Source organism: Hemitrygon akajei, unplaced genomic scaffold, assembly GCF_048418815.1.
Source record: "Hemitrygon akajei unplaced genomic scaffold, sHemAka1.3 Scf000036, whole genome shotgun sequence".
Taxonomy (NCBI): domain Eukaryota; kingdom Metazoa; phylum Chordata; class Chondrichthyes; order Myliobatiformes; family Dasyatidae; genus Hemitrygon; species Hemitrygon akajei.
The window spans coordinates 9,145,451-9,172,692 of NW_027331922.1; the positions used below are offsets into that span (position 1 = coordinate 9,145,451).

Genomic DNA, 27,242 nt, shown 5'->3' on the forward strand with positions numbered 1-27,242 from the left:
AGATATCCCACAGTAGGAAGCAGAATCAGGAAGAGAGATCAAACAGGAGGTAGGGGGATGGGGAAGAGAGATCCCACAGGAGGAAGGGGGCTGGGGAAGAGAGATTCCACAGGAGGAAGGGGGCTGGGGAAGAGAGATTCCACAGGAGGAAGGGGTCTGGGGAAGAGAGATCCTACAGGAGGAAGGGGGCTGGGGAGAGAGATCCCACAGGAGGAAGGGGGATGGGGAAGAGAGATTCCACAGGAGGAAGGGGGATGGGGAAGAGAGATTCCACAGGAGGAAGGGGGCTGGGGAGAGAGATCCCACAGGAGGAAGGGGGATGGGGAAGAGAGATCCCACAGGAGAAAGGGGGATGGGGAAGAGAGATTCCACAGGAGGAAGGGGGATGTGGAAGAAAGTTCCCTCAGGAGGAAGGGAGATGGGGAAGAGAGATCCTACTGCAGGTAGGGGGATGGGAAAGAGAGATCCCACAGGACGAAGGGGGATGGGGAAGAGAGATCCCACAGGAGGAAGAGGATGCGAAAGAGATATCCCACAGGAGGAAGAGGGATGGGGAATAGACATCCCACAGGAGGAAGGGGGCTGGGGAAGAGAGATCCCACAGGAGGAAGGGGGATGTGGAAGAAAGTTCCCACAGGAGGAAATAGATGGGAAAAAAGAGATCCCACAGGCGGGAGGGGGATGGGGAAAAGAGATCCCAAAGGAGGAAGGGGGATGGGGAAGAGAGTTCCCTCAGGAGGAAGGGAGATGGGGAAGAGAGATCCTACTGCAGGTAGGGGGATGGGAAAGAGAGATCCCACAGGAGGAAGGGGGATGGGGAAGAGAGATCCCACAGGAGGAAGGGGGATGTGGAAGAAAGTTCCCACAGGAGGAAGGCTGATGGGGAAGGGAGATCAAACAGGAGTAAGGGGAATGGGGAAGAGGTCCCACAGGAGGAAGGGGGATGGGGAAGAGGTCCCACAGGAGGAAGGGGATGGGGAAGGGAGATCCCACAGGAGGAAGGCGATTGGGAAGAGAGATCACACAGTAGGAAGGAGAATGGGGAAGAGAGATACCACAGGAGGGAGGGGGATGGGGAATAGGTCCAATAGGAGGAAGGCGATGGGGAAGAGCGATCACAGAGTAGGAAGGAGAATGGGGAAGAGAGATCCCACAGGAGGAAGGGGGATGGGGAAAGGAGATCCCACAGGAGGAAGGGGGATGGGAAATAGAGATCTCACAGGATGAAGGGGATGGTGAAGAGAGATCCCACAGTAGAAGGGGAAGGTGATGAGAGATCCCACAGGAGCAAGATGGGAAGAGAGATCACATAGGAGCAAGGGGGATGGGAAAGAGAGAAACCACAGGAGGAAGAGGGATGCGGCAGAGAGATCCCTCAGGCGAAAAGTGTGATAGGGAAGAAATTTCCGGCAGGAGGAACGCGGATGGGGAAGGGTGATCCCACAGTAGGAAGCAGAATCAGGAAGAGAGATCAAACAGGAGGTAGAGGGATGGGGAAGAGAGATCCCACAGGAGGAAGGGGGCTGGGGAAGAGATATCCCACAGGAGGAAGGGAGATGGGGAAGAGAGATACCACAGGAGGAAGGGGATCCGGAAGAGAATTCCCACAGAAGGAAGGGAGATGGGGAAGAGAGATCCCACTGCAGGTAGGGGGATGGGAAAGAGAGATCCCACAGGAGGAAGGGGGATGGGGAAGATAGATCCCACAGGAGGAAGGTGATCCGGAAGTGAATTCCCACAGAAGGAAGGGAGATGGGGAAGACAGTTCCCACAAGAGGAAGGAGAATGGGAAAGAGAAATCCCACTGGAGTAAGGGGGCTGGGGAAGAGAGATCCCACAGGAGGAAGGGGGATAGGATAGCGAAATCTCACAGGAGGAAACTTGATGGGGAAGAGAGAACCCACAGGAGTAAGGGTGATGGGGAAAAGAGATCCCACAGGAGGAAGGGGGCTGGGGAAGAGAGATCCCACAGGAGGAAGGGAGCTGGGGAAGAGAGATACCACAGGAGGAAGGGGATCCGGAAGAGAATTCCCACAGAAGGAAGGGGGATGGGGAAGAGAGATCCCACAGGAGGAAGGGGGCTGGGGAAGATAGATCCCACAGGAAGTAGGGGATGTGGAACTGAGATTCCGCAGGAGTAAGGAGGATGGGGAAGAGATACCACATGGTGAAAGAGATTGGGAAGAGAGATCTCGCAGTCAGAAACAGAATCAGGAAGAGAGATCCCACAGGAGAAGGGGGCTGGGGAAGAGAGATCCCACAGGAGAAGGGGAAGGTGATGAGAGATCCCACAGGAGCAAGATGGGAAGAGAGATCACATAGGAGGAAGGGGGATGGGAAAGAGAGATCCCACAGGAGGAAGAGGGATGCAGCAGTGAGATCCCTCAGGAGAAAGGGTGATAGGGAAGAAATTTCCGGCAGGAGGAAGTGGATGGGGAAGAGAGATCCCACAGTAGGAAGCAGAATCAGGAAGAGAGATCAAACAGGAGGTAGGGGGATGGGGAAGAGAGATCCCACAGGAGGAAGGGGGCTGGGGAAGAGAGATTTCACAGGAGGAAGGGGGCTGGGGAAGAGAGATTCCACAGGAGGAAGGGGTCTGGGGAAGAGAGATCCTACAGGAGGAAGGTGGCTGGGGAGAGAGATCCCACAGGAGGAAGGGGGATGGGGAAGAGAGATTCCACAGGAGGAATGGGGATGGGGAAGAGAGATTCCACAGGAGGAAGGGGGCTGGGGAGAGAGATCCCACAGGAGGAAGGGGGATGGGGAAGAGAGATCCCACAGGAGGAAGGGGGATGGGGAAGAGAGATTCCACAGGAGGAAGGGGGATGTGGAAGAAAGTTCCCTCAGGAGGAAGGGAGATGGGGAAGAGAGATCCTACTGCAGGTAGGGGGATGGGAAAGAGAGATCCCACAGGAGGAAGGGGGATGGGGAAGAGAGTTCCCACAGGAGGAAGAGGATGCGTAAGAGATATCCCACAGGAGGAAGAGGGATGGGGAATAGACATCCCACAGGAGGAAGGGGGATGGGGAAAAGAGATCCCAAAGGAGGAAGGGGGATGGGGAAGAGAGTTCCCTCAGGAGGAAGGGAGATGGGGAAGAGAGATCCTACTGCAGGTAGGGGGATGGGAAAGAGAGATCCCACAGGAGGAAGGGGGATGGGGAAGAGAGATCTCACAGGAGGAAGGGGGATGTGGAAGAAAGTTCCCACAGGAGGAAGGCTGATGGGGAAAAAGAGATCCCACAGGAGGAAGGGGGCTTGGGACGAGAAATCCTACAGGAGGAAGGGGGCTGGGGAAGAGAGATTCCACAGGAGGAAGGGGGCTGGGGAGAGAGATCCCACAGGAGGAAGGGGGATGGGGAAGGGAGATCCCACAGGAAAAAGGGGGATGGGGAAGAGAGATCACACAGTAGGAAGGAGAATGGGGAATCGACTTCCCAGAGGAGGAGGGGGATGGGGAAGAGTGATCCCAGTGGAGGAAGTGGATATAGAGAAGAGAGATCCCACAGGCGGAATGGGATGGGAAGAGAGATCCCACAGGTCGAAATAGATAGGGAAGAGTGATTCCACAGGAGGAAGGAGAAATGGGAAGAGAGATCCCACAGGAGGAAGGGTGATGGGGAAAAGAGATCCCACACGTGGAAGGCGGATGGGGAAGACAGATCTTACAGGAGGAAGAGGATGGGAAAGAGATATCCCAGAGGAGGAAGAGGGCTGGTGAAGAGAGATCCCAGAGGAGGAAGTGGATATAGAAGAGAGATCCTGCAGTAGGAAGCTTAATCAGGAAGAGAGATCGAACGGGAGGAAGGAGATCTGGAAAATAAATATACACGGGGAAGCGGATGGCGAAGAGAGATCCCACAGGACGAAGAGGGATGGGGAAGAGAGATCCCAGAGGCGGAAGTGGACATTGAAGAGAGATCCCGCAGTAGGATGCTGAATTAGGATGAGAGATCGAAAGTGAGGAAGGAGATCGGGAAAATAAATCTACATGGGGGATGGGGAAAAGAGATCCCAATGCAGGAAGGGGGATGGGGAAGGGAGATCCTACATGAGGAAGTGGATGGGGAAAGGTGATCCCACAGGAGGAAAGGGGATGGGAAGGCAAGTTCCCACAGGAGGAAGGGGGATGAGGAAGGGGGATGGGGAAGGGAGATCCTACATGAGGAAGGGGATGGGGAAGGGAGATCCCACAGGAGGTAGGAGATCGCGAAAAGAGATCCCTCAGGAGGAAGGTGAATGGGGAAGAGAGATCCCACAGGAGGAAGGCGGATGGGGAAGAGAGATCCTACAGGATGAAGAGGATGGGGAAGAGAGGTCCCACAGGAGGAAGAGGGATGGGGAAGAGAGATACCACAGTTATGGGGGGATTGGGAAGAGAGTTCCCACAGGTGGAAGGGGGATAGGAAAGAGAGATCCTGCAGGAGGAAGGGGGATGGGGAAGAAACATCCCACAGGAGGAAGGGGATGAGGAAATGAGATCCCGCAGGAAGAACTGGGATGGGGAGAAGAGATCCCACAGGAAGGGGGATGGGGAAAGTGATCCGACAGGAGGGAGATCCCACAGCAGGAACGTGGGTGTGGAGGAGAAATCTGAAAAGAGGAAGGGTAATGGCTAAGAGAAATCCAACAGGAAAAAGGGGGATGGGGAAGAGTGGTCGCACAGGATGAAGGGGGTGGCATTTGTCACAATTCATCTCAATCTGATTTACTGCAGATTTACCCAAATCCCTTTTCATTCAAACAGCACAATGGAACCTTTTCACAGTTCTGAGTGAGAGAACTGTTCAAGTTACCTCAAGTCCTGGCATTTGTGCAGCCCGGGTCCCAGCCGCTGGATTCCTTCACACTGAATGTGGCATTTCTTCAGGTCGAGGTGTTTTATTGTATCACAGAGTCCGATGGCATGAGACAGGACCGCGCAGTCAATAGGGGTCAGTGTCATTCCACTGAATGAAAGTGTTTCCACAGATCCCAGTGTAGCCTGAGCCAGTCCACGATTCTGAGACTCAAACAGGAAGTGCAATGTGTTCAGGAGGCTCCTTTTACCAGCTTCACTCTCCGTGTTTCCACTCTGGCGTTTAACCTCCTCCTTCACCCAGTCAATCACCCGGCAGGTTGTTTGATTAGGAAATGGACCCAGAAACTCCTCCAGGCCCCGAGCTGTCATTGGGTTGGAGAGACCAGCAAAAAAACGTAGAAATACCTCAAATCGCCCATCTTCCATCTTGTGGGCTTCAGTGAGGAATTTCAGGATATCCTCGGGATGTACAGACAAGAATTTTGCGACTGCAGCTACAAACTCCTGGATGGTGAGGTGTGGGAATGTGTACACCACGCTCCGGGCAGAATCCTCTCTCTCCAAAAGCTCCATCAGGAAACCGGACAGGAACTGGGAAGGCTGCAGATTGAACTTGATCAAATCTCCGTCTGTAAACACAATCTTCTTCTCGGACACTCCTCTGTAGGCCATCTGACCCACCCTGAGTAACACATCACGGGGTCTCTCAATCTCACGGCCGTGGTTTTTCAGGATATTGTAAATATAGTAGGAGTACAGTTGAGTGATGGTCTTGGGAACTCGCTGCGGGTCCCTGACTCTTTGTGTGAAGAAGGGGCCCAGTGTCAGAGCGAGGATCCAGCAGTAGGAGGGGTTGTAGCTCATGGTGTACAGGATCTCGTTCTCCTGCACGTGTTTGAAAACAGCTGCTGCCACCATCTGATCTTGAAAATGCCTGATGAAATATTCCTTCCGTTCCTCACCAACAAATCCCAGGATTTCAGCCCGGACACCGATCTTTGCCTTTTCCAATAAATGTAACACAGTGGGGCGGGTGGTCACCAGCACTGAACACCCTGGGAGCAGCTTGCCCTGGATTAAACTGTACACTATGTCAGACACTTCACACCACCACTCGGGATCTGGGCACTGGTGCTTGGGTTCTGTATCTCTCCGACCGTCCGCAAAATCGATTCTGTGCTTGAATTCATCCAAACCATCGAATATAAACAGCAATCCCTCTGGGTTCTTCCAGACCTCTCTCAGGATATTCCCAAAGTAAGGATACTGATCCAGAATCAGTTCCCTCAGGTTTATTCTGCAGTTAATAGAGTTTAAATCCCGGAATGTGAAACTGAAGACAAACTGGAATTGTTGGAATATTTTCCCGGCGGCCCAGTCATAAACAATCTTTTGTACCATTGTTGTTTTCCCTATTCCTGGCACTCCGGCTACTGCTGCGGAACTCCCAGATTTGGATTTACTGCGGGAAAAACTGCTGTGGAATAACTGAGCAGTCTGTATTTTTTCTAACGCTCCACGGAAATGTTTCTCTCTATAATCCTCGTGGTCTCTGCCTCTTGCCAGCAGCTCGTGTTCCACCAGTCTCCGATCTCGAAGAGTAGAAATGACCGTGAGCTTTGTGTATCGATCATCCAGCTGGAAAACCTTCACCTTCTCCCTCATCAGGATCGTGTTCACTCTCAATGTTTCAGTTTGTGCCCGCAGAGTCTCCTTGTGTTTCTGTTGAACATCTTCATGGGAACAAAAACATATTCAAAATGTTAACTAGCTCAACTGACAAAGGTCTTTATAACTGCATTCCAATATTCAGTGTTTGGGATTACATGAATTAATTCAATGCTTCCATGGATATTAGGACAGAAAGTAAAATTCTGTTCACAGACACAGGAGCTAACAGCGATGATTGTCTCAGAAAAATGTCCAATCCTGATATTCTGACGCTAATGACTGATGAAGGTGAACGTTCCCCGGATATCCCATTGCAATCCTGACTGCACTCCCATTACAATATTCCACTATATTTAAAGCATTGTTTGCATCATTAACAGACGATGTTATTGCTGACCTGGTGTGGAAATATGGAGAGCAGGACACTGTGCATTTTGGCAAAGCTACACACTGGGGAGTCACAGGTGTCCACTGCAAACACCAATGGTGTCAAAACAGGAACAGAACATGCGGGAAATGGGGGTTTCTTTACTCAGAGATGTTCCTGATTCGGAAGAGCGTCAGCATTTAGAGAAGGCAGGATAATGGGGTTGAGAAGAATTGCAGAGCAAATTCAATGAGCTGAATGGCTTCATTATCTTCCTAAGACTTATGGTTTTAGGGAGTATCTAGAGTATTGTGTTCACTTCTGATTGTCCAGCACTGGGGATGATTGGAGAGGGTGCAGAACAGGTTCACCAGGATGTTGCTTGGATTCGGTGGCATGTGAGGCAAGTAGAGCTTTGAGAAACTTGGATTGTTTATTCTGGAGTTAGAATAGAGATCTGCCTGATGTTTATAAGATTGAGAGATAAGATTTGGGGTAGAGAGCCTGTATTTTACTTTCAACTTAGGATTGATGACTCATAGCAGAGGGCATTTGGTAAAGTTGAAATGGGATAAATTTAGAGTACATGTGGGCAGATTTTTCACTGAGTGGTGTGTGCCTGGAATTTACAGCCTGGGTCGTGTTGGAGGCAACTATGTTATAGGTTCTTCAAGGGATACGTGAATGTGCAGGAAATGCGAGGGTATGGTCAATAGCATAAGAGAGGATAACAAAGTGGTTTTTTTTGTTCTTTCCCAGATATATAAAGAGTAAAAAAAGTAGAGGGTTGATATCGAACCGCTGGAAAATGAAGTTGTAGATTTAGTAATGGGTGCAAAAGGAAATGTCAGACATACTCTGTGGAAGTCACTAGCAGAATTCCAAATTGTAAAGAGCATCAGCGGACAGAATTGAGTGCAGCTGCTATTACGAAGGAGAAGGTGCTTCGGAATCTGAAAGGTCTGAAGAGAGAAAGGTCACCTGGACTGGGTCATACAGTGTGTCAGGAGCCTGTCTGGGGTGTGTGGGGATTCCCAGAGCGTTAGGACCCGGAGTGGAGGGTTCAGAGACACAAGGGCTGGATTAATACATCAACAGCTGGAACAGCTGGAAAAATACGCTTTACAATGTTCAGGCTGCAACGAGAGATGATCTGAATTGTAACCTGAAACCAGAGATCGGCGAATGATTGATGGTGGATTTTCGTTCCCAGATTCTGCCAAGTCACAGTCTAACATTTGAGATGTGGTTTGAACTGAGCATTTCATCACTCACCTGTCAGTTCAGTGGGTAACTCAGACAACCCTTGTGCAATGTTTATGTATTCCTCTGGGTCAGGACCTGTTTAAATCAACAAAAGAGTTCATGAAAACAGAACTAAAATAATTACAACTATTCAATGTGCCTTTGTGTTCAGTGCGTGTTTTTAACATACCGAGCTCCTGTATTTCCCTCAGTATCCTGTCCAACTTCGGTAACTCAGTCCTCCACATCACAAAGGATTCCCACATCGCCCTCCGGGCCCGGGAACCTTTGCCCATCACCAAACTGAGGAAGAGTCTGGAACTCTCTGTCCGGTTTCCCTTCTCTGTCAGTTCAGTGACTTTCTATAAAAGCAAACAATTAATTTATTGTGGAGTAGATGGACAGACATGGCGAATCTCACAGTTTAATATTCATCCTGGATTAATGAGCTGAGGTGAATTTGACCGACGGTCCTGATAAGATGCAAAATTAATTTTAGACAGAATGCCTGTTCAACAGTCCAGATATGCAGCCCTTGCACTTATGTCATACAACGATATGACTATTACAGCACAGTAACACAGTCCGTGCCGAGCGCTTACTCTCACCTAGTCCCACCTAACTGCACTCAGCCCATAACCCTCCATGCCCTTCCTGTCCATATACATATCCAGTTTTTAAAATGACAGTATTGAACCTGCCTTTGCCACTTCTACTGTAAGCTCATTCCACACAGTTACCACTCTCTGAGTAAAGAAGTTCCCCCTCGTGTTACCCCTTAACTTTTGCCCCCAACTCTCAACTCATGTCCATTTGTTTGAATCTCGCCTACTCTCAATGGAAAAAAGCCTATCCATATCAACACTATCCCCTCATAATTTTAAATGCCTCTATCAAGTCCCCCCCCGCAAAGTTCAACGCTGTAAAGAATAAAGACTTAACTTGTTCAACCTTTCTCTGTACTTAGGTGCTGAGACCCAGGTAACATTCTAGTAAATCTCCTCTGTACACTCTATATTTTGTTGACATCTTTATGAATAATTCGGTGGCCAGAACTGTACACAATACTCCAAATTTGGCCTTACAAATGCCTTGTACAATTTATCTTTACTTCCCAACTCCTGCACTCAATGCTCTGATTTATAAAGGCCAGCATACCAAAAGCTTTCTTCACCACCCTATCCACATGAGCTTCCACCTTCAGGGAACTATGCACCATTATTACTAGTTCACTGTGTTATACTGCACTCTTCAACACCCTACCATTTACCATGTATGTCCTATTTTGATTAGTCCTACAAAAATAAAGCACCTCACACTTATCAGCATTAAACTCAATCTGCAAACTTTCAGCCCACTCTTCTAACTGTCCTAAATCTCTCTGTAAGATTTGAAAACTACTTCATTTTCCACAACGCCACCTATCTTAGTATCATCTGTATACTTAGTAATCCAATGTACCACCCCATCATCCAGATCATTAATGTATATTGCAAACAACATTGGACCCAGTACAGATCCCTGAGGCACACCACTAGCCAACGGCCTCCAACCTGACAAACAGTTATCCACCACTACTCTCTGGCATCTCCCATCCAGCCACTGTTGAATCCATTTATTACTTCAATATTAATACCTAACGATTGAGCCTTCCTAACTAACCTTCTGTGCGGAACCTTGTCAAAGGTCTTACTGAGGTCCGGTACACGGATAAATACAGCAGGTGTGAGAGGAGAAGGTGACTCTGAACCTGCAGTTCCCAGTGCTCCCCACCTGAACAGCTGAAACAGATCTACTGAAGACAAAGGTCTGACTGAGGTCCGGTACACTGATAAATACAGCAGGTGTGAGAGGAGAAGGTGACTCTGAACCTGCAGTTCCCAGTGCTCCCCACCTGAACAGCTGAAACAGATCTACTGAAGACAAAGGTCTGACTGAGGTCTGGTACACGGATAAATACAGCAGGTGTGAGAGGAGAAGGTGACTCTGAACCTGCAGTTCCCAGTGCTCACCACCCGAACAGCTGAAACAGATCTACTGAAGACAAAGGTCTGACTGAGGTCCGGTACACTGATAAATACAGCAGGTGTGAGAGGAGAAGGTGACTCTGAACCTGCAGTTCCCAGTGCTCCCCACCTGAACAGCTGAAACAGATCTACTGAAGACAAAGGTCTGACTGAGGTCCGGTACACTGATAAATACAGCAGGTGTGAGAGGAGAAGGTGACTCTGAACCTGCAGTTCCCAGTGCTCCGCACCTGAACAGCTGAAACAGATCTACTGAAGACAAAGGTCTGACTGAGGTCCGGTACACTGATAAATACAGCAGGTGTGAGAGGAGAAGGTGACGCTGAACCTGCAGTTCCCAGTGCTCCCCACCTGAACAGCTGAAACAGATCTACTGAAGACAAAGGTCTGACTGATGTCCGGTACACTGATAAATACAGCAGGTGTGAGAGGAGAAGGTGACTCTGAACCTGCAGTTCCCAGTGCTCCCCACCTGAACAGCTGAAACAGATCTACTGAAGACAAGTCAGAGATCAAAGTCTTCATTGCCATGTAGAACTCATAGAACGTGCAGGAGATTAATATCGATCACTATTCCCTCTGATACCAGCAGTTCAGTGACAGTACACTAAATACACTCACCTCATTTTCTTCTCTACTGAAATGTCCCTCCTTTGTCAACATCCAACCGAGTCTTTCAACTTTCTCTTCAATCGCTTGTTTGAGTCTGTCCCTGTAGAACTTGGTCAGTTGGTACAGTCGATACTCGCCCCCCTCTGCCAGGAGGTCGGAGATTGTAAACTCTGTCTCTGCGAATATAAAATGAGAATGTAGTCACAAACTCAAATATCACTTGTCTCCACTGCTTCACCCACTCAACAAACCAGTCATGTCTTGAACCTCAATGTTTACCTGCTTTCAGCTGGAAACACGTATTTTGCCCTAATCTCCAACACTGGTCTTAAAAAACCGACCCATCAATGCGCTGTGCTAGACGTTCCCAGAAGGAACCCATTCACCAGAAACCTCTCTCTCCCACCGTCCCATCCACTCACCGATTTCAGTTTAAAATGGGCAATAAATGTTGGGGTTATCGCTTCCCAGAGATACTCTCTCTATCCTGGTGAATACATTTCCCATAACTCATATCCTGGAAATTCTCTCTTATCTGGAGAGCTGCATTTCCTCCGATACACATCCTGGAAATCCTCAGAGCAGGTAGGACATTTCCTCTAGTGCGGGTACCAGTGCCACACTACACCGCATGCACCACGCCCACACTTTTCCCCTCTCTGACCAACCCTCCAACAAGGAATCACATTTACCCACTTCCCACCTCATTCTGCGAACACATCACCCTCATGTTTCACTCACCCACTCCCTGTTGGGCACTTGACAATTCCGTGTTTAATGAGCTTCCGAGCTGACAGGAAGTCGCCTCACTTGTGCCGGTTCCAGGGACCTGCTCAGTGTCTCTGACGTCACTGTCTCTGGGCTGACAGTAAGTCGCCTCACTTGTGCCGGTTCCAGGGCCCTGCTCAGTGTCTCTGACGTCACTGTCTCTGGGCTGACAGGCAGTCGCCTCACTTGTGCCGGTTCCAGGGTCCTGCTCAGTGTCTCTGACGTCACTGTCTCTGGGCTGACAGGCAGTCGCCTCACTTGTGCCGGTTCCAGGGTCCTGCTCGGTGTCTCTGACGTCACTGTCTCTGGGCTGAATTTGCTCCTCCTCCTCTGCGGCCGGACCGCATTCCATTGGGACATTGCTCTCAATCTGACCCTGCTTTGGAACCTTGCTTCCCGTGTCCCGATCATCTTCCCTCGATGAGCTGCCTGGTAAAAGCCTCTTGAGTACTTTCTGTAACCGATTTAATTTCCCACCTGCAGTAAATGATGAATTGCAGGTTTAGAGTGATTTATACTCGAACAAGGATTCACAATGGGTGTCTGCAATGGAGCCGGGACTCTGGTTGACCGGATTTGGAGTGGGACTGTGCTGGTGAATGTGAACCACACTTCATGCCAGGTCATCATCCCGATAAGCCAGTGAGTGGACACATCGAATCCCAGAAACAAAGAACTAGATAGACACAGTAATACTGATCACCGACTACGCATTAGCTGAACACACCAATAACCAGCGGTTATTAATGGAAAGGCATTAGGTGATACCGGGAATTACCACTGGAATTATCTCCCACAGACATAAATCTCCCTGGATCACAAACTGTCCAGTCACCTGTATCACTCACAGACAAGCCACTGGATTACTCGTGGTCCGATCCTCCAGATCAAACGTTCTCCGGTTGCTTTCTCACACACTGTCTTGTCCCCCGGGTCAAAGACTGACCACTGCCTTGAGATGGACAACGTCCAGCCCCCTGGGTTATAGATTGAACATAACCTTGAAGCCCATGATGCCTGGTCCCCTGGGTCCCATCCCATCTTCTGGATAATAATTGTCACGTAGCTACTATACAAGTCATTGGCAAAGGGAGAGTCTTGCGTGCAGTTCCAGTAGCTAAACAAAGTCTCGCTGAGAGAGTTTTGCATTTGCTAAGGACGCAATTGCCAACAATCTACAGGATGGATGTGACTCAGCTGGGAAGAGTGTCGGGGAGATTCACAAGTACGTTACCGGATGGGGTTGTTTGTTATCTGGTTCGGCTGGGACAGTTTGCCCCGGAACACGGGAGCTTGAAGGGTAAACTTGCACACGTAAAACAGAATCAGAATCAGTTTTATTATCACCGGCATGTGACGTGAAATTTGTTAACTTAACAGCAGCAGTTCAATGCAATAGGTAATCTAGCAGGGAAAAAAAAATGATTAAAATTTTAAAAAATAAGTAAACAAGTAAACCAATTATGTATATTGAATAGATTTTTTTTTAAATGTGCAAAAACAGAAAGACTGTATATTTTGAACAAAGTTAGGTAGTGTCCAAAGATTCAATGTCCATTTAGGAATGGGATGGCAGAGAGGACGAATCTGTTCCTGAATTGCTGAGTGTGTGCATTCAGGCTTATGTACCTCCTCCCTGATGGTAACAGTGAGAAAAGGGCATGCCCTGGGTGCTGGACGTCCTTAATAATGGACGCTGCCTTTCTGAGACACCGCTCCCTGAAGATTTACAACTTCCGGCAGCTTCTCTCGGTCCTGTGCAGTAGCCCCTCCAGACCAGACAGTGACAGACCGATGCAGACCACAAATGAAGTGTCTCCTGATCCTCAGCCATTTCCAAGGCTGGCAATGTTCTCGGCTCGGCTACAGAAAGCAGAGTTCGGAAAACCCCCCTCATCTGCTTTGCGCAGCGAGGGGGGAGTTGAGAGCTGCCCTGACAAAACCTGAAGTGTTGTATTATCACACAATCTTTGAAATCCCGGAAATGCTCTTGTCACCTGTCTCTGAATTTTGTAAATGAAAGTTGAAGATGTCTTTCACCTCTAAACAGGCCCTGATGTGCAACAAACCCTGAACCTAGATAATGTTGTGGGGGTGGAACTGGACTCTGATGGTGGTGTCTGAAAAGAGGATGCTGTCCAAGTTGCATTCAATCTTGGAAAATGCTCCCCTCCACTCCATAATGTACTGGTTAGGCACAGGAGTACATTCAGCCAGAGACTCATTCCACCGAGATGTAACACAGAGCGTCATAGGAAGTCATTCCTGCCTGTGGCCATCAAACTTTACAACTCCTCCCTCGGAGTGTCAGACACCCTGAGCCAATAGGCGGGTCCTGGACTTATTTCCACTTGGCATGATTAACATTATTATTTAATTATTTATTGTTTTATATTGCTATATTTCTACACTATCCGTGGTTGGTGCGGCTGTAACGAAATCCAATTTCCCTCGGGATCAATAAAGTATGTCCGTCTGTCTGTAGACTTTGATGTAACAAACAACACCGCTGTCACATTCCTGTTTGTGTTTCACTCTCACGCTGCTGATTCGGGGTCTCCGGCTCCTTTCACTCAGGTGAAGCTTTGCCTGGTGAGTGGAGTCATTCGACCATTACTGGTGTCAGGTCCCTGCGCTGGAACTGTTGGACCGATCGATTACACAAAGTCACTTTACCAGTAGGATCAATGACACTGCTTGATGAAACTTTTTCTCTGCCCTGTTAGCGCCTGTGTAAGCTTCTTTTTCTGAGCTATTGTGCACCAACAGGACAGAAATTTAGTTATAAAGATCCGGGTGAACATACCTGTAGCCATTCTGATTCTGACTGACGGTTGTTGATTGTCGTCGTCTTGTCTGGACTTTGATCGTGGTTCAGGACAGCGCCGCCTTCTGGTGATGCCCTGAATTACACACAACAAGCAGACAGTGAGTCAAAGAGAGTGAAGGATTACTTTGCAAATGTGACAGTACAGCCATTCTCTGTATCAGAGCCGCAGTTCGCATCAACTTCCAAACCATGTCTGTATGTCTGTCCAGTGATATCTGGAGCATCCTTCCGATAGAGGCACAGAGCAACAGATCACAGATACTGACCCTTCAGCCCATCGAGACAATGCTGACCACAGTTTACACTGAAATGGTCCTAATTTTCAGGCCTTTGGTACAGGGTCAAACAGGAACATAACTTCATTGTAAAACCTAATTCTGCTTAATCACAGATTCGCTGGTTCTGACAATTTATTAGTAGAAAAGCACTTGATGACGACAGGGTAGGTAAATGTAAATTATTGGTTGGCATTTGCTAGTTAGGACTGAGTGAAATGTGATGTTGGGACATTTGGCTTCAACGGGGTTTGCTCTCAGCAGAGGCTCGCACGACGATATACTCGAGGGCAAGTATATCATTGCAGCTTGCAATAGACAGAGGAGTCAATGGCATGTTGCTGTAGTTCATGGTGATTCCACATTTCTGCAATCACTGCAGCAGGAAACAACAGCGGCATCTTCTAACGGGAGGAAATTCTCCACGCATTTTGAGATAATTGTGACGTAACACAGACGAAGCAAGGAAAGGTCAGAGGTGATGTTGGAAATGGACAAGCAGTGTGAGGGAATGTGCGTGGCTTCGCAGAGCTGATGCTGACATCTGCAATGATTGCGACTGAGTCTGATAGAGACATAAATGGTATTTCTAGGCTTATTCAGTCTGACTCCAGCTATTTTCTACTTCCCTTGGTACAGAAATGTAATGACTAAAGAACTAGCGTTTGAGTGACTGAGACTCACCAAACTTTCTCCAGAGTGAGTCAATGGAAACTCTGATTCAGACTGAGGGTAAGTTGTTCTACTCAGAGTGATGTGGATGGCTGGATTGCCCTGTCTGTTATGGAGGTGGAAGCAAATACAATGGGGGCTTCTAAGCGACGTTTAGATAAGCACATGGGTGTGAGGAAGATTGAGAGGATATGGACATTGTGTTGGAGGGAGTCATTAGTTTATTTCGGGGGGTGTTGATTTACTTTTCAGCTGGGTTGGCACACCATTGTGGCGGGAAGGCCTGTTCCTGCGATGTACTGTTCCATGTTCTGTTCTATCTTCAGCACCAGGAGTTTCTCTTTGACTCCCACTGGCTGATGGACAGGTGCTAGTCAGGGGGAATTTCCAAATACGAATTGAATTCTGAAACCCCGGTCTCTTTCTACCGGTGCAAATACAAAACAGCGTAGTTAACCACAGCCTCTCCCTGTGAGGGATGGAATGGGGACTCGTTCTCTGCTTTGCTTCCAAAGGAACTTCACAACCAAACACCTGAGCACAGAACAGAAATACTCGCTCAGCATCTCATAAACCCGGACAGCTTGATCCCCTGACTCATTTTATCTGGATCAGATCAGGTGTGGTATCCCAGGTCACCAGAGGGTCACAGCCCACACCAAGAGACTCTCTCATCTTTCCCACACCTCACACTGGGAGTTCCCACATCTCACAATGAGAGATTCATGCTACCAATATCCAGCCCCCGGAGACGTCTGCGTCATTGCGGAAGGAGGAACATCAAGCCGCGTCTGTAAAAGCACCAACGCAGACCGAAGCCCAGACACTGCCAGTTCCATATTCCCGGAGCCCCCATCCCAAGATTGTATCTCAAGCACCAACTCTCTCAGGGCTCTTTTCTGCCGGTAATATGCGGCAGTGTCTCAGCTAATCCCAGTTCAAAAACGTACACTCCCACACCAACCCATGGCAGAACTGGAGCCTGATGATCCTTTGTCTGGACGGGGATCAGCCGGGAAACGTGGGCATTGGGTCACAAAGAGGTCGCTGGTACTTGTCTCCGCAGTTACATTGAGCACAGTTGTTCATTATTTTATTGTTGAGTGCGGTGTAGCCCAGGTCAATTAGCAGCCCCTTTCCTCGTCGTGTAACAGGAACAAAATGTTTTAAATATAAAATTGAAAATATAGCACTCAGTACAGGAGATGTTTTTTTGTTCTTTTGACGTAGAAACGATTCACCGACGGCAAGACGTTTGACACCCAGAACAGAATTGCATAAATACTATCCCTGCAATCTTCTTCATTCCATCCCGGACAGTAAATGCTCAAAGCATCCTCGTCTCTGAGGCCACTCTCTCTCCTCTGAGAGTCAGCAACCAGAGAGCGAGAAACATGTTCAACACTCTCTGCAGCTCTGGTGAGCTGTTGCCCTGGCGACGGAGGAAGTGGCTCGCAAAGATAACCGAACAGGGAAACAACAAACTCAGTGTGACATGTTCTCAGTTTCATTGTGACGAAGATGAACTGAACATTCAGCCATTTTGTAATGGTGACACTAAAATTCCGGTGGTTGTTTTTACCCTGTCGAGGTGCATTCGGTAAATCTCATAGTGGTTCAAGCTCTACAGAACTCTCAGTGGCGTAGATGCTGGTCCAACATAAAAACAAATTGTTGGATACGACCCTTCCGCAACAAATGTCGATGATGTGCAGAAGTTTCAATTGAGATTCGCAGAGCCCTTAGAGCACAGACACAGGACTGTTAGCCCATCCAGTCCGTGCCGTGTTCGGTGTGGTCCCATCCCCCCGCACCCAGACCACAGCCCTCTATACCTCTCTCATCTAGATACCCACCCAAACATCGCTCAAATACCACAATCGAACCTTCATCTCTCACTTCTGCTGGGAGCTTGTTCCGCATTCGCACCACCCAGTGAGTGAAGTAGTTCCCCCTCAGATTCCCCTTCAATGTGTCAGTTTTTGCCCCAAATCCTTGATCTTACCCAGCCTGAGGGGAAAATGTCTCCCTGCATTCACCCTGCTTATAGCATCATAGATTTATGTATCTCTAGCAGGGGTTCCCAACTTGGGTCCATACACCCTTCCTTTAATTGTAGGGCAAAATGGCTTAGAAAAGTTGGAAGCCTGCTAGGGTACCCCGTCATTCACTTGTATTCCGGATGATAAAGATTCACCTGTTCAAACTATCACTATAATTAATTCCTGAAATACCAGCAATGTCCGTGTAATTTTCCCTGCACTCTTTCACGCTGATCGGTAACTTTCCTCCAAGTAGCTGACCAGAACTGCAGACAATTCTGCCTATTTTAGAATCACGGTACCCTTTACAACTTTAGCATTAATATCCCAACCCCTCTTCCTAATAGCCTGCGTTGTGAAGGTCAATCTGCCCAAAACTCTCTTTATGACTCTGGTGCTACCTTAAAGGAATTGTGGATCTGTAACATCCACGCCAGGACAATCAGGCTCAAAACAGTTATTTTCCTCAAGTAGTAAGCCTGATCAACAGCTCTACTCACTAACCCACGCTCCACACCTCACCCACTACCAGTTTAACATTTCCTGACAGTTCCAAACACTCCTGTGCCTAACGTCACTTTATGGACAGACAATCAATGTCAGTCCCCATATGTCCAGACATTCCTGTGCCTAACGTCACTTTATGGACAGACAATCAATGTCAGTCCCCATATGTCCAGACATTCCTGTGCTTAACCTCACTTTATGGACAGACAATCAATGTCAGTCCCCATATGTCCAGACACTCCTGTGCTTAACCTCACTTTATGGACAGACAATCAATGTCAGTCCCCATATGTCCAGACATTCCTGTGCCTAACGTCACTTTATGGACAGACAATCAATGTCAGTCTCCGTACGTCCAGACACTCCTGTGCTTAACCTCACTTTATGGACAGACAATCAATGTCAGTCTCCATATGTCCAGACACTCCTGTGCCTAACGTCACTTTATGGACAGACAATCAATGTCAGTCCCCATATGTCCAGACATTCCTGTACCCAACGTCAACTTATGAACATAGAATCAATGTCACAGACCAGACAATTGTGCTATATTGCAAAGGAAGAATCGCTGAATCAAAAATGCAATCAATTAGAAGGCTATGTTAACAACAGCAAAGATATGCACAAAAAAAGGAAATTACTGGGATTAAGGAAACCTCCTCTACAGGATGCATAACAGATCAATAAAGTATGTGAGAGCTGGATTCAGTATATAGAGCAGCTTTTTCTGAAGATAGTAGAGGGGAACCCCCAGATATTAAACACCCTAATTCTGGCCCACCGATTGCCAAAGAAAAAATAACTAAAGCAATGAAAAGCATGAAGCATGGTAAGGCCACTGGACCTGATGAAATATCAATGGAACTGATACAAGCCCAAGAAGATCTGGGCATAGACATTCTTTCAGAAGCGTTTAATGGCGTATATGAGTCTGGTGTATTCCCTGACGATCTCTTGAAATCAGTGTTTATAACTCTGCCTAAAATTCCTGGAACTATTGACTGTGAAAGTTATAGAAGAATCAGTCTTGTGAATCACATAATAAGGATTTTGTTGAGAATTGTTCTGAGTCGAATCAAAAACAAGTTAAGGCCAGAAATTTCTAAACTGCAATAAGGGTCTATTTAGGATAGAGGAGCTAGGAACACAATTGTCATACTACGAATACTTTCAGAAAGGACAACTGAATATCAAAATGATGTATTTTTATGATTTATTGAGTTCACTAAAGCATTCGACAAAGTCAACATGAAAAATTATTTCAAATTCTCACTAAATTAAACATTGACGGAAGGGACCAATAATCTCTTCAAAATGTATATTGGAATCAAATGGTGGAGGTAGAAATTGATGATTTAATAAGCATTTGGACTAAAATTCAAACAGGAGTTAGGCAGAGATGCGTTGCCTCACTGAAATTATTTAATATCTATACTTAAATGACTTTCAAAGAAATAGAAGACCTAAATGGGATAAAAATTTGAGGTGTTATCATCAACAATATGAGATATGCAGATGATACCACCCGAATAGCAAGTGCTGCAGAAGGCCTACAAATACTCCGAGACAAAGTAGCACAAACAAGTGCAGATTTTGGTCTGACCATCAATTGTAAAAAAAAATCCAAATATATCGTAACATCAGAAGAGCAGAATTCTCCCAAGTGCCAATTGTCCATCGGTAACAAAAGAGATTGAACAAAAGACCGGCTGTAATTACCATGGTAGCTTTATATCACAAGATGCTAGAAGTAAAGTAAAAATAAAAATAAGAATTGCCATTGCCAAAAACAACTTCCAAAAAATGAAATCTATTTTTCCCAACAGACACATTTCAATGACAACAAAGCTTAGGCTACTAAAATGTTACATCTGGTCAATCTTGCTGTATGCTTCCGAAACATGGACGATAACATCAGAGCTCCAAAGAAACTTAAAAGCAGCAGAAATGTGGTTTATCAGAAGAATTCTGAAAATATCATCTAGAGATGGGGTAACTAATGAGACAGTACTCCAACATGCCCAGACAGAAAGATCTTTAATGAGAATATTGCATGAGAGGAAATTTAAATTCCTGGGCCATGTCATTAGAAAGGGAGAAATAGAATGTCTTACATTGGAAGGCTGTATGCCTGGGAAAGGTGACAGAGGAAGGCAAAGAAGAAAATATATGGACACTGTGAAAGAATTAACAGATCTAAGTGTGCGAGGTATCATCGACGCTGTGAGGGATCATTGGATGTGGAGAGTCATGATCGGCCAGGCATGTAAGGCGCAAGTCACGTGCAGAAGAAGAATCAATGTCAGTCTCATATGTCCAGACACTCCTGTGCTTAACCTCACTTTATGGACAGACAGTCAATGTCAGTCTCATCTGTCCAGACACTCCTGCGCTTAACCTCACTTTATGGACAGACAATCAATGTCAGTCTCATATGTCCAGACACTCCTGTGCTTAACCTCACTTTATGGACAGGCAATCAATGTCAGTCTCATATGTCCAGACACTCCTGTGCTTAACCTCACTTTATGGACAGACAATCAATGTCAGTCTCATCTGTCCAGACACTCCTGCGCTTAACCTCACTTTATGGACATGCAATCAATATTTTTAAACGATCATACTTTATGTATCGTGTTTTGTCTATTATTGTGGTCTCCATCATTTTTTTTTCTGTCTTGCTTTGGATCCAGAGTAACAATTATTTTGTTCTCCTTCACACTTGTGTACTGGAGTAACATTAAACAATTTTGTATCTTGAACCCTGGGGAGAATACCACGACCATCCACATTATCTAATCTCCCACTTGATTCCATCAGCTCCTACAATGTCACCCTCATTCTCCTCTGGAATAAAGATCCAGCTCGGCCAAACGCTTCCTATGACTCGGCCCTCTAGTCCAAGCAACATCTTCAGCAATCTCTTCTGCACCCTCTCCAGTTTCAAATATATTTACGGCAGTAGGGTGAACACAACTGTACATAATACTCTGTGTAGCCAAGTAGATTCATACACAAATCAATGGCATGAATAGTGAATTACAGAGGTCTCAACACTGACACACACACCGCACTCGTCACAGGCTTCCATTCGCTAAAATCATCTTCAATCATCTCCCTCTGCTTCCTTCTCTCGAGCCCGGAGTGAATCCTCCTCGCCAGCTCCCCGTGACTCCTTCCTGACCGAACCTCCCCGATCAGCTGCCACGCGGGTTTTGTTACAGACTTTACCAAAGTTCAGATAAACAACATCACTGCACAACTTCACCCAACTCCCTAGTGAACTCTTAAATAATATCCAAAATACCTGACAGATATGATGTCCTATTGGGCAGTGTAGAGGGTGATTTCCCCATGACTAATGCCCAACCGCCCGAGACTTCAGCTTCACTCCAGACTGAGAAAGTTCCGATCCCAGCTGTGGAATTACCAACCTGGACTGAAGCCCGCATACTGCCAGTTCCATATCCTCAGAGTCACCAGCCCAATATTATCACCCATACACAGACGCTTTGGTGCCGGCGATTTGCCGTGGTGTTCCTGCCATGTCCGATTCACAGACTAAGGTGGAACTGGAACCTAATGACCCTCTGCCGGGGCCGGGGCTCAGGCTGGTTCCCCGGTCTGTGTAGAGGATGCGGATACACTTCAGCCTGACCCCAGCAGCTATAACCGAGCACATTTGATCACAATCTTCCTGCTGTGAGGGATCTTGCCCAGCACAGCTGGCTGCCATGTTTCCCGCAGTGTAGCAGGAACAAAATGTAAAATTACAAAGTAGAAAATGCTGGGAACTCAGTACATCAGACTACATCTCTGAAAGGTGAAATGGTGGAAGACCCAGTTCCAGAACTGAGACTGTCCGAGATCTGCTGAGCGTCTCCAGTATTTTTCTCCTCCTTACTTTAAATTTCCTGCAACTGTAGTATTTCCTCCCTCTTCATTTTAATGCACAGATAGTAACTGATTGCCAACCGTGACTGTCAATGCCACCCCACCCCAACCAATGTGTCAGTTGTCAGTTCATTCTGACCCTGGTGTAACACAGCCCATACAGTCAATGCTCACAGCATCCTTTCCCCCACTGTCGCTCTGTGCATTTGCCCCTGAGGCCGCTGTCTCTGCGCTGAGAGGCCGTGACCACAGAACCAGTGAAACACTCGCTGCAGCTCTGACAGGCTGTCACCATGGAAACAGAGGAAGTGGCTCACTGAAAATAACCGAAAAAGGAAATAACAAACTCATCATGTACTACAACTGTCGTTTTGACAAAGACGAACACTGCAGCCATTTTGTAACGGTGAAACTAAAATTGAAATGGCCGCTTTTACCCCGCCGCGTATTGTGTTCAAATAAACCTCTGTCTGAACGGGGGAAAGATGCATCTACTCATACACGTGGAGCAGTGACCCGAGGATGAGATCACTCTGTTTAACCCTCGCTGTCTGCAAGCACACAACGGGCCGAACGGCCGCTTCCGGTGTGATGGAAGCGTGTAAAACAATTACCGACCCCAGGCGTCGATCCAGGTGAAGTCTGGATCCGCTACCGGGCCGGGTGATGGAGTTAAAGTTCCCCAGGTACATCTTAATGCGTGTGTTTAATCTCGGCATCACCACCTCATCCCGGTCCTGGGACCAGAACACCAGGGGCTGAGCGGCGGCTCATCTCAGGCGGTCCGGCGTGAAGGTCCCATAACCCGGACCGACCACGACAGGTTGGATCCAGGAAGCGGGACGAGGCCGCCAGTTCGAGGAAGTTAACGGGACTCTCTGCCCGACATCAGTTACCCTCAACCACCCCCCTCCCGCGAATCGGCTTCAGTACTCACCGATGGGAAATTGTTGGTCGCGTTCACCCCTAATGACCGGCCTCAATGCTCACCGATGAGAACTTGATTAATTTGTCCCGCAAAGAGCGATCGGTACACCACTCCCCGCCGACGACCCGCTTCAACAGAGGACGGGAAGAAAAGCACCGCCCATCCGGAGACTGTGAGAGCGGGGGCGGGGCCTTGGAAGCGAAAACCTCAGATGCTGCGGATCTGTGTTTGAAATGGGAGCCAGACGCTGGATCACGTGACGGGAGGAGGGACTCCCTCCTGAACTGGGGACTCTGCTCCTCGCCCCTCACACACTGCCCGACCTACCTGCCGCATTTTAAACCTTATTTCATATTTACACCAGCTACATTTTTAATGTTCCCCTCTGTATCTCTCCCGTCCCCATTGCTCCGCCTCCCGGTTCCTGGAGCTTTGCGGGTTCGATTCCATCCCGGTCCGATACACAATGCCCACCCGAACAGGAATTGCGCGGGTTTCATTGAAATCACTTGTCTGTTTATAAACAGTAATTTTTATTCACAATCCTCCGGAGCCTCACTGAACAGGAACACTATAACATCAAGTGAGAAACAGCAGGAGGAGTCTGTTCAGCCCCTCAAATCAAAAACAAGATGGCGGCTGCTCTCCCCGATCCTCATTTCCTCGATCCCTTCGGTCTCCTCACATCCGCCGGCCTCTGATTTATGTGAAGATGATCACTGAGACTTTATCGTCCTGCAGGAATCAGTCTGGCGAATCTCTAAAGCAAACACTGTCTAACTTCTTATAATCCTCCATGGAATTAAATTCTATTTCTGCACAACACACCTCCCACCCCTGTCACTATCTCCACCTTGCCCTCACCTGGATCCACCTCTCTCTCCCCAGCTCTTGCCCCATCCCTATCCCTCACCGCTTTTCTCTGAATATTTCCTGTCCACTCTCAGTCCAGAGGGAGGGTCTCGGCCCGAAATGTTGATGGTCCATTTCCTTCCACAGCCGCTGCCCGACCCACTGTGTTCCTCCGGCAGTTTGTTCTTTGGTCTGTATAACCCGTGTTAGTATGGGGAGCGGGATTTTACACCAAATACTCTCAGATGCAGGGGTCAAAGGAACACGTACAACACGCTGGAGGAACTCAGCAGGTCGGGCAGCTTCCGTGGACACGAAAAGTCAACATTTCAGGCCGAGACCCTTCGGCAGGATTGAGAGGGAGGGGGCAGGGTCACTATAGTCTATGGTGGGAAAGCTGTTGGAAAAGATTCTTAGAGATAGGATCTATGGGCATTTAGAGAATCATGGTCTGATCAGGTATAGTCAGCATGGCTTTGTGAAGGGCAGATCGTGCCTAACAAGCCCGATAGAGTTCTTTGAGCAGGTGAGCAGGCATATAGATGGGGGTAGTGCAGTGGATGTGATCTACATAGATTTTAATAAGGCATTTGACAAGGTTCCACACGGTAGGCTTATTCAGAAAGTCAGAAGGCATGGGATCCAGGGAAGGTTGGCCAGGTGGATTCAGAATTGGCTTGCCTGCAGAAGGCAGAGGGTCGCAGTGGAGGGAGTACATTCAGATTGGAGGGTTGTGACTAGTGTTGTCCCACAAGGATCTGTTCTGGGACCTCTACTTCTTGTGATTTTTATTAACGACCTGGATGTGGGGGTAGAAGTGTGGGTTGGTAAGTTTTCAGACGACACAAAGGTTGATGGTGTAGCAGATAGTATACAGGATTGTCAACGATTGGGCAGAGACATTGATAGGGCTGAGAAGGGGCAGATGGAGTTCAACCCGGTAAAGTGTGAGGTGGTACACTTTGGAATGACAAATTCCAAGGCAAGGTAAATGGCAGGATACTTGGTAGTGTGGAGAAGCAGGGGGGTCAGGGGGTACTTGTCCACAGACCCCTGAAAGTTGCCTCACAGGTAGATAGGGTAGTTAAGAAAGCCTATGGGGTGTTAGCATTCATAAGTCGAGGGACAGAGTTTAATAGACGTGATGTAATGATGCAGCTCTATAAAACTCTGGTTAGGCCACACTTGGAGTACTGTGTCCAGTTCTGGTCGCCTCACTATAGGAAGGATGTGGAAGCATTGGAAAGGGTACGGAGGAGATTTACCAGGATGCTGCTTGTTTTAGAGAGTATAGATTATGATCAGAGATTAAGGGATCTAGGGCTTTACTCTTTGGAGAGAAGGAGGATGAGAGGAGACATGATAGAGGTGTACAAGATATTAAGAGGAATTGACAGAGTGGACAGCCAGCGCCTCTTCCCCAGGGCACCACTGCTCAGTACAAGAGGACATGGCTTTAAGGTAAGGGGAGGGAAGTTCAAGGGGGATATTAGAGGAAGGTTTTTCACTCAGAGAGTGGTTGTTGCGTGGAATGCAATGCCAGTCATTGGTGGAGGCAGATACACTAGTCAAGTTTAAGAGTCTGTTAGACAGGTATATGGAGGAATTTAATGTGGAAGGTTATATGGCAGGCAGGGTTTGAGGGTCGGAACAACATTGTGGGCCGAAGGGCCTGCAATGTGCTGTACGATTCTATGTTCTATAAAGAAGGGGGAAGGGTGGGAAGGCGAAGGCTTTGAGGTGCCAGGTGAAAAACCGGTAAGGGGAAAGATCAAAGGGTGGGGGAGGGGAAGCTGGGTGGGGTTAGGCAGGAAAGGTAGAGAAGGAGTGTAAGGGGAAAGCACTATGTGTAGTTGAAGAAGGCAGAATCATGAGAGAGATGATATTTGTGGCAAATATGATTATGTGATATGTATGTACAATATCTGAAGTATATCTCATGGAAATGTTTGTTTGATGATGAACTTCAATAAAAAATAAATTACAAAAAAAGTAAATTTACCGATTACACAAAGGTTGGGGGTGTTGTGGATAGTGTGGAGGGCTGTCGAGGTTACAGCGGGACTGATAGGATGGAATACTGTGCTGAGAAGTGGCAGAGGGCGTTCAACCCAGATAATTGTGGGGTGGCTCATTTTGGTAGGTCGAATATCATGGCAGAATGTCGTATTATTGGCAAGACTCTTGGCAGTGTGGAGGATCAGAGGGATCTTGGGGTCCGAGTTCATAGGACACTGAATGCAGCTGCGCAGATTGACTCTATGGTTAAGAAGGCGTACGGTTCATTGGCCTTCATCAACCATGGGATGAGTTCAAGAGTCAAGTGGTAAAGTTACAGCTGTTTAGGATCCTGGTCAGACCCAACTTGGAGTACTGGACTCAGTCCTGGTCCCCTCAGTGCTGAAAGGTTGTAGAAACTATACAAAGTTTGCAGAAGAGATTTACAAGGATTTTTTCTGGATTGGGGAGCATGCCCTATGAGAATAGGTTGAGTGAACTTGGCCCTTTTCTCCTTCGACAGATGGAGGATGAGATGTGACCTGATAGAGGTGTACAAGATGATGAGAGGCATTGATCTTGTGGATAGTCAGCGGCTTTTTCTCAGGGCTGAAATGGCTAACGCGAGAGGACACAGTTTTAAGAGGCTTGGAAATAGGTACCGAGGCGATGTCTGGGTAAGGTTTTTGTACGCAGACAGTGGTGAGTGCGTGGAATGGCCTGCCGGCGACGGTGTGGAGACGGATAGAGTGGGGTGTTTTAGGAGAATTTTGGGCAAGTACATGGAACTTAGAGGAATAGAGGGCTGATGGGTAACCCTAGGAATTCTCGAAAGTAAGTTCATGTTTGGGACAGCACAGCACTCTTGGCCGAAGGGCCAGTGTATTATGTTATAGGTTCTCTATGTTTCTATGCTTCTATGTTCTCAGTTCATTCCATACCGCCAATGCTCACAGCATCCTTTCCTCCCACTATCATTCTGTTTCCTTTGCTCCTGAGGCCACTGTCTCTACCCTGAGAGGCGGCGAACACTGAGCGTTAAAAAAATGTGCAGCTCTTCTTGCAGCTCTGGTGGGCCGTTACCCTGGAAACGGAGGAAGTGGCCCACCACAAAATAACCTAAAAGGGAAATGACAGACTCGACATCGTATGCTGTGAGTTTCATTGTGACAAAGGTTGACACTGCAGCCATTTTGAAATGAAGAATCTAAAACTGTAAAGTCTGCTTTTAACGTGCTGTATTCAGTTAATTCTCTAGTAGCTCTGGCTAACAAAAATGATCAATAGTTGGCGATCAATAATATATAAACCTCTGCCGTAAATATACTCAGTGAGAAACTCAATCACCATCTGTTGCTGCAAACTCCACAGATTGAACACTGTTTTGCTGAAGAGGTTTCTCTCATCTCAGTTTTAAAGGGAAGCTTGATTATTTGGATGTTGTCCTCTCAAACCCCAGACTCTCGGTTTCGCTCCCGACGCGACTTCCTTGTCCATTCATCCCACCCCCCATCCCACCCCACCGACCTCCCTCCGGGCACTCATCCCTGCAAACGGAAGAAGTGCTACACCTGCCCCCACACTTCTTCCCTCACCACCATCCCAGGCCCCAGACAGTCCTTTCAGGTGAGGCACCACTTCACCTGCGAGTCAACTGGGGTGATATATAGTATCCGGTGCTCCCGATGCGGCCATTTATACATTGGGGAGACGCGCCGCAACCGGCGCTCAGTCATCCAGCAGTGGCCACACACTT

The 27,242-nt window shown here is 47.7% G+C and overlaps 1 protein-coding gene across 1 annotated transcript; it reads right to left on the bottom strand.

Moving 5' to 3' along the window:
- Nucleotides 1–4,760: 4,760 nt before the first annotated feature.
- LOC140720122 (NACHT, LRR and PYD domains-containing protein 3-like) lies at nucleotides 4,761–22,763 on the bottom strand. The gene is made up of 7 exons (XM_073035013.1): nucleotides 22,699–22,763; nucleotides 14,295–14,391; nucleotides 11,462–11,965; nucleotides 10,730–10,896; nucleotides 8,272–8,443; nucleotides 8,112–8,177; nucleotides 4,761–6,531 (listed from the first exon to the last, which is right to left on the bottom strand). The coding sequence occupies exons 2-7, from the start codon at nucleotides 14,302–14,304 to the stop codon at nucleotides 4,790–4,792; spliced, it is 2,661 nt and encodes an 886-aa protein (XP_072891114.1). The 5' UTR covers nucleotides 14,305–14,391; nucleotides 22,699–22,763; the 3' UTR covers nucleotides 4,761–4,789.
- Nucleotides 22,764–27,242: the final 4,479 nt, after the last annotated feature.